The sequence below is a fragment of the Octopus bimaculoides genome, chromosome 12 (genome assembly GCF_001194135.2).
Source record: "Octopus bimaculoides isolate UCB-OBI-ISO-001 chromosome 12, ASM119413v2, whole genome shotgun sequence".
NCBI classification, from domain to species: Eukaryota; Metazoa; Mollusca; class Cephalopoda; order Octopoda; family Octopodidae; genus Octopus; species Octopus bimaculoides.
The window spans coordinates 49,324,677-49,333,205 of NC_068992.1; the positions used below are offsets into that span (position 1 = coordinate 49,324,677).

Here is an 8,529-nt window from a genome sequence, read left to right on the forward strand (position 1 = left end):
TATATATATATATATATATATATATATATATATATATATGTATGTATATGTATGTATACACACACATGTATATATTTATATAGATACATGTGTGCATGTGCATGTATATAATATCAAAATAAAACAAAAGTCCGGCTGACCTCTGATAATTTCTGCCGTAGTTGGTCTGGTTGTTTTTTAGCAAAAAGCCGAATGACTTCTGGGGTCTTGAAAGCATTGCTGATTGCAGCTTGAATGGCCTGGATAAGAAAACATGGACATGACTCTATATAACATTCCATTGTACAGCATTGGTTTTAGTGGAATGGTATTTTTATCTTCTTACTTGTTTCATTCACTGGATTGCTGCCATGCTTTGGGCATCACCTTGAAGGGTTTAGGGAAACAAATGGACCTCAGGACTTATTTTATATTTCTAAGTCATACTTACTCTATTAGTTTCTATTGTTGAATTGCTAAGTAATGGGGAACATAAACAAACCAATACTGGTTGTCAAATGAGAGTGGGGACAAACAAACACACATATCAATACAAAGAGCTACTTTCAGTTTCCCTTTACCAAATCCACTCACGAGACTTTGGTCAGCCTATGGCTATAGCAGAAGACTTGCTCAAAGTGCCATATGATGGGACTGAACCTGAAACTATGCGCTTGAGAAGAAAACTTCTTACCACACAACCACACTTGTGCCTATAATATATTTATAAATATTTATATTCAGTATAAATCAATATTAAATAGAATTGATTTTAGTATAATATAGATGTAATATTGATTTCAATACAATAATGTAGATATCAGCTAGCTAGACAGCCAATTAATTAACTTTAACAACCTAATGAATTTTTTTACCTAACAATCTATCTACCAATCTGGCTATCTGTGCAGCTAGCTAAATAGCCTGTTAAGTAACTGTAGAACAACCTAATCAATTTGTTACTTAACAATTTATCTACCAATCAGGCTATTTGTCCAACTAGCTAGATAGCAAGTTAACTATATAACAACCTAATCAATTTGTTACCTAACAATCTACCTATCAATCTGGATATCTGTCCAGTTAGCTAGATAGTCAGTTAATTAACTATATAACAACTGAATCAATTTGTTACCAAACAATCTACTTATTTGGTGATTTGTTCAGCAAGTTAACCACCTGTTAGTTAACTACATGACCTAATCAATTAGTTATCTAACAGCCTAACTACCAATCTGGCAATCTGTCCAGCTAGCAAGATAACCAGTTAATTAGCTACATGACAACTAAGTCGATTAATTATCCAACAATCTATCTACCAATCTGGCTATTTCTCCAGCCAGCTAGATAGCAAGTTAGCTGTCCTATCTACCAATTAGAATGTCACTCACCATTGTCATACAAATTGTTTACCAATGACCTTTCAACACAGTAAAACCACTCACCAACTGCATGCCATTTAGTTCATCAACGAGACTTAAATTGCCTTGCAACAGTTTGTCAAGAGAATGTTTAAATTCTTTTAATTGATCCAAAGTCTCATCCTTGGTCTCTTGATATTCTTCTGGTTCCAATTCATCTCTGCAAAGATTTCAGTAGAATTCAGGTCAGTGTAGCCAAATGCCACAAAGAAACAAAAGAAAAACAAAAATGAGAAAAGGAATATAAAGCTGGTGGGATTGTGTTAAAAATGTAACAAATACCATAATTTCTGGCATACAAGTTAAATATTTCAGACCAAAATTTACAGTTAAAAATATGTGGGTTGACTTATACACCAAGATAAAACTATGAAGGACCAAAAATTCCACGTAAAATGCAACAGGATTTGGAAAGATTACATGTTTACACGATATACCATATTGACCTGTATGCCAGAAAAATACAGCATATATATTTTACTCTCTTTATGTTGTGAGTTCAATTCTCATTGGGGTCAACCTAAAACTGTTTTTCTTCTGGAATTATTAAAATACCAGTAACATAAGCAGGATTGATTCAAATAACTATTGCGCTCTCACAAATTTGTGGATTTGCATCAGTTTGACGAATATATATTTGTGTGTGTGTGTGTGTGTGTGTGTGTGTGTGTGTGTGTGTGTGTGTGTGAGTATTTAACAATTCAACAATGTTATTTTGAATATTTTTTTTAATGATATTGTGTTGTTGATTACTGGGTCTTTGGATTCACCTGTGACATGTTACTAGTAAAAACATCTATTAGTTTTCTTATAGATATTCTTTTAATTGTGGTTGAGATTTGAAGCATAATGATATTTTTTTAAAGTGGCAGTTGGCTGTTGTTAGTAGTAGTATTGACAGAAGTAGTATAAAACAAAATATGACAGATAAAGAATATGCAGTTCACTTACTTGCATTCTTCCAAATCTATTAACTGTTGTACCAAACGCTCCATCTGGGATTCCATATTCTGTTTCAGCCGAGTGGTCTCCTGCTGGCCCCGTGATGCCATTTTTAAACAACTTCAGGTCACCTGAAATGACCATGGCATTATCAATAAGGCTCACATATCTCCTACAATATCCTATTTTCTCAACATTTGTAGAAAAGCACATTTAGGAAATCATGTTTGCTGTTTACATGAATGAACTACCAGTTCAAGAGAGCGTGATACTAGATTTTGTATTCAAGGGAGATAATTAATGTAAGGTAAATAATTAAAGCTGTATTATTTAGGTAATTAAAAAAAAAAAATTATTTCAAAGTGTTAGCTCTGATCAGATATGAATTATTACATCATTCCTTTAAGGCAGAATCTTTTTGATGAATGGCCATCATTGGAGTAGCGAAAGGTAGCAGCCAAAACCTTTTGCAAACTTCGCTCTACTGTCTTAACCCTTTCGTTACCAACCTGGCTGAAACTGGCTCTGGCTCTGAGTACAAATGTCTTGTTTTTATAAGTTTTGAATTAAAATCTTCTACCGAACCTTAGTCACAATTTATGTTCCTAACACTAGCTGAATGATAAGTAAGTTATTTTACTAAATTCTTGGTTATATTTAAAGTAATTCAAAGAAACAGAGCATCTCAAAATAAATACGGTAACGAAAGGGTTAAGCAAGAAATGGCATAAGGGAAATGTCCTTAATGTACAAAATAAGATAGTTATGCCTCAATGCCCTTCATCACAGGTCTATCTAAGCAGGGCTGACCTGGGGCTAAACAAAAACAGAGGTTTATTAAGTGTGTGTGTGTGTGTGTGTGTTTTGTAATGATTGTTGTAGTTTTAGCAGTGAAAGTTGCCAGAAAACTGATTCTGCAACTCAAGTTCAATACCCAGTCAAAGTAGCTGTTTTACTGGTTTCAGTAATTATTTTATGTGAAAAGCATGAATATCCCAACTTCACTTTCTCTATGTACTGAGCTTACAGAGGTCAACTGCACTTCACCTATGCAGACTGAGCTAACAAGAGGCAGAGATTAATGTATACAGTACAGGGCTGTTAGCAAAGACGGCTGACCACCTCACTCACTCTGGCTGTCAGTTATAACATCCTGATGAATCACCCCAGCCCTGACTCCACTACAGAATGTAAAAGAGTATATATATATATATATATACACTCACACACACATGTATGTATGCATCAATGTAGGTGTGTGTGTGGGGGGAGGGTGCATGCAGTTGTTGGGCTAGGTGCTGTTTGGAATCAGTCAGTGGCCATAACATTCCAAATATAAGTGTATGTATGTGTATACACATATATATATATATATATATATATATATATATGTTTTTGTGTGTGTGTAAGAGCTACAATAACATAGTAACGGGTTGTGTGAGGGAAATGTGGAGAAAAAGAGAGGAAGTGAAGTGTTAAGGAATGCAGGAGTATGTTAGAATAAGGTAAAATATTCATTTAATGATTTATGCAGCAGAAATATTTCCATAGCTCCTTTGTTCTGGCTGAATCTTTACTGAATGCATTCCACAACGAAGCCAGTATATAGATTAGAACCTGCTATCATTAGATAACACACATTCCATGGCAGTTAAACATCAGCTGGGAGCATGGAGAACAAGGAGAGGAGAGAGGGAGAAAGGAAGAGGGAGAGAGAGATAGAGGCAGGGTGTAATTCTTCAGAGTTTTGTGTAGGATTGTTATGAGTTTATCAATAAGTTTCTTGTTCTTGTTATTGTGTAACCTACCTGTCTCTTGGTCAGCCCTACCTGATCAAAGGTATGGGCTCAAGGTAACTGGTCACTCTGGCACAAAACTAACTGGTCAAAAGGACTAAGTGATTCATAGATTTAGCACTCCAGATATTCAATAATTATGTCTGTTATGTATGACCACACTACACCATAGAGTGGTTTATGTTTGGTGTATGACCACACTATACACTACACCATAGAATGGTATAAATCTGGTGTATGACCACACTATACACATCATGGAGTGGGGTGTATTACCACACTACACACAACATCATGGAGAGGAGTAAGTCTGATGTATGACTACACTATACACTACATCATGGAGTGGTATATACACTAGTGTATGATCACACTATATGCAACATCATAGAGCGGGGTGTATGACTAAATTATAGACAACATACTAGAGTGGTATAACCACACCACTATGCACCATGCCATGCACTGGTTCATTGTATGGGTGACAGTCTGGAAATATATTTTGTCTGCTATCTGTAGTCTGTTGTTGTTTAGCCCCGAGTCAGCTCTAATCTTGCAGACCTATAATCAAAGACATTCCAGCTATGACGATCACATCTTTTGAAAAGCATCTAAGAATACATTTTCTGTGTTCTTATCTATTTTAAGACCAAACTAGGACTAGGTTGCTATTTCTAGCAGGTTATTATCTCGTAGTATTCTATGATATGTTCTAGTGGTGCTCTGGATTGGTGTTCTATAGTGCCTGGGTGTTTGGTGATGGCAGCACATATATTGGTAGGGAGAATTGTATAGAAGAAGGATGGTCCTTGATGTAGGGTAGGGTCTAGTATAGGCTGGAAGCTTGGTGTGGGATGGGGCTTTGGTGAGAGGTAGGGCTTGGTGTGGGATGGGACTTGGTGTAGGATGAGGTTTGATATGGGAGAGGTCTTGTAGGACTGGGGGTTTCATATGGAAAGGGGCTAAGCTTCTGGTATGTCTTGATATAGAATGGAGGATGGGATGGGATTTAGTGTGGGATAGGAGCTGGGTGTAAAATGGACCTTGGAGTTTAGTGTAGAAAGGGGCTTGGTGCAGAATAAAGCTTGATAAAGGTAGGGTTTTTTTTTTTTATATGAAAAGGAATTTGTTTTAAGGTGGAGCTTGAAACTAAATGAAAAGATGAAACAAACTAGTGATAAAACAAAGCTGAGGGGATAATTCTTCTATTGCTACAACACTGGTACCTATTTCTGTCAACGAATGGAGGATGAAAGGCAAAGTTGTCCTTGGGTGGGTATGGGAGGAAATTTGAACTTGAAATGTAAAAGGGCATAACTATCACAAGGCACTACTTATGTTTCCTTGTTGATTTTGCCTTAATAATAATAATAATAATAATAATAATAATAATAATAATAATAATAATAATCTTTTTTACTGTAGGCATAAGACCTGAAATTTTGGGGGAAGGGACTAGTTGATTACATCGACCCTAGTGTTTTACTGGTACTTAATTTATCAACCCTCAAAGGGTGAAAGGCAAAGTCAATCTCAGCAGAATTTGAACTCAGAATGTAGCAGCAGACACAAATGAATAGGATGTAACAAGCTTACACCTGGTCATTCAGAATTCTGTCTGCTCAGCATACCTTTTGAAGAGGTGTTACTTGCTGAAGAGGTTTTACTGCAAATATTATTAGGAATCTCTATACTTTACTAATCTTATTTTCCACCTTTAAAAGAAGAGAACAGTTTTAGAAGCAGTACATCTTTAGTAGAAGACATTTTCAAGAGTAGGACACCTTTAAGGGAAGATAATTTCAGACATAGAACCCCTTTAGAATAGGATACTTTCAGGAATAAGGAACATTGAAGAATAGGACATTTTTGGATACAGGACACGCTTAAGAAGAGGCCACTCTATTTCTTTAGAAATAAAGTTTCTTCATTCATTTGTTTTATGTCCATTTTTTTTGCTAGCAGGGAGTTTGATGTGGAATCATCTGAAACAGGATTTTACAGCTGGTTACTCTTCTTGTCACCAACCATGTAACCTGTTTACACAGAAGGGATTTTTATTTTTGAGATCTTTGAAACAGTAAACAGCCAAAATGTCAACGAGGGATGACAACATCATCACTGTTTTGCTCAAGCACTGACAAGTGTGGAATGTTAACATTCACATACATTCATACACGCACATACGCACGCATGTAGAAATGTATGTATGCATGTATGTACGTGTGAATGTATGTATGTATGTGTGTACATGTGTATGTATTTGTGTGTGTGTGTGTGTGTGAATAAAAGATGGGATGGCCACAAATGGAATGCATTTTGACCAAGTTTGGTAGATGAAGGTTGAACAGGGGCAAAATAGCAACAAGCATACCAATAATCTCGCATGTTTGTAGGAAATATACAGATCATCATCAATGTACATTTAGTACATGAAAAACTGAGGGATGGGAAAGGAATTTAAAAAAAAACCCCAAACAACTTAAGGAAAAAACGAAAAGAATCCCCGCTAACTTAATTACATTCTTTATTAAATTTTTAGTCTGTGGCTGCAGGAATGTCATACGAGAACAACATTGGAGGAAAGGAATTATATGACATTATAATACTTGAACAGAAAGTAGAATCTTGTAAATATTTATAAGATTATATTTAAATGAGGGCTGTAGCCTCAGATTTTGGATAAATTGTGTAAATATACAGGACATAAGTTGCTCATGCTTACAGTGACAGTCATATCTGTTCACAGTAAACTTCCGGAAAACAAAAAAAAAACAAAAAAATTAAAATCTTATTTTCTGTTTTTCAGATTAAATGCACCCTGACACCCACCTCACCTTATTCGCAAGCTGCACCCTTCATACTAACATGTGGCCTTTCTGGGTTTTGTTTTGCTTTTTTTTTTTTTAAATTTGAATTCAATTTTTGTTTGTTTAAATCATTAAAAAGAAAACTCCTACAATTCTGAAGATGTTTGAGGTTGGCTTCACGAAGGGAAGGGACGGAAGAGAAAGGAAGATTTGCAATGTGGTATATTAAGAAAGCCAGGATGTGTGTGGGTTGGAATGATACAGAATACTGTAGTGGAGGTAAAAAACTAGGTGGTTAAGGAGTTCGCTTTGCAAACACATGGTTTCAGGTTTGATCGCATGTTACAGTTCCTTGAGCAAGTGTCTTCTGCTATACTCTTGGCTTGACCAATACTTAGCGAGTGGAATATGATAGATGGAAACTGCACAGAAGCCCATTTGTGTGTATATCTTTTGCCAATGTACTTTGGTGAAGTAAACAGAAAAACTGCACATTTTATGTAGCACTGGCATGAGTTGTTTTCATGTGGTACCGGCACAAGACTCATGCAGGCCAATCCTCTTCACCAGGGGATGCAACCTTAAGACGTCTGCCGTGGAAGACAGATCTTCTTGAGTACTTAATTTACACTGTGTTTCATAGACTGGGCTTAATTTACACTGTGTTTCATAGACTGGGCTTAATTTACACTGTGTTACATAGGCTGGGCTTCCCCTTCAGGACCAGAAACTACACATACACTGGCCACATGTTTTTTCAAGGCAAATGTGAAGTCCACATGTTCAAATATCTGGGATTCAGTTGGTGCTAGATACAAATAACATTTTAGACCACATTGGCTCCTACCCTTAACCAAAACAAAATTTATTGCCATTGTTCTAAACAGTAGCACTACAGGATTAGTAAATGATTTCTGATTCTAGCAGTATTGAGTTTAAGTCCTATGTCAGCACTTCTTCTTTACTTTGATTGCATTAATGTCAACAGCCTGGAAAGGCATGCAGAAGTCAAGAGCACTGCCCCTCTACTTCTCCTGTAGAGTTTGTAGTAGTAGTAGTAATATTAGCAGAGGATAAATAAATAAACAGTTTGTTGACCAAATGATAAATGAAGAACTATCACAAATTACAACAATGCTGCTGCCACCACCACCACCACAAGACCAACAACAACAAAAAGAGGATACATATATATATATATATACACACACACACAAAATATATAATGGTGTGGAGGCATCTGACGCAAACACAAAGGCAGGAGAAGAATTGTGTGGTAGATGGTGGTGGTGATGATGGACAGCAGTATAGGATGAAATCCTTGTAGACAATAACACCATCAGGAGAATGGTTTATATAGAGCAGACATTCTAAAATAAGACTAAGCCAATGTCTCCCACCTCTGTACCTATCTACATCCACCCACGGCTACTTGGGAAAATAAATTGGATTTTAGTAGTTTATCTTTGTCTTCCTACGTTTACATTTCCTGTGGTATGCATGGGTATATATATATATATATATATATATATATATATATGCATATACTCATATATTGTTTATATATATATCATCATCATC

At 35.9% G+C, this 8,529-nt stretch overlaps 1 protein-coding gene across 1 annotated transcript in view; it reads right to left on the reverse strand.

Moving 5' to 3' along the window:
• Positions 1-8,529, reverse strand: part of LOC106871223 (protein LZIC) — a 17,349-nt gene that overhangs the window by 1,982 nt on the left and 6,838 nt on the right. Inside the window, exons 2-4 of the mRNA XM_014917574.2 lie at positions 2,352-2,473; positions 1,425-1,560; positions 141-239 (exon numbers count right to left, since the gene is read on the reverse strand). Coding sequence (XP_014773060.1) covers positions 141-239; positions 1,425-1,560; positions 2,352-2,452 — 336 coding nt within the window. The 5' untranslated portion in view covers positions 2,453-2,473. The remainder of the gene's footprint in view (positions 1-140; positions 240-1,424; positions 1,561-2,351; positions 2,474-8,529) is intronic.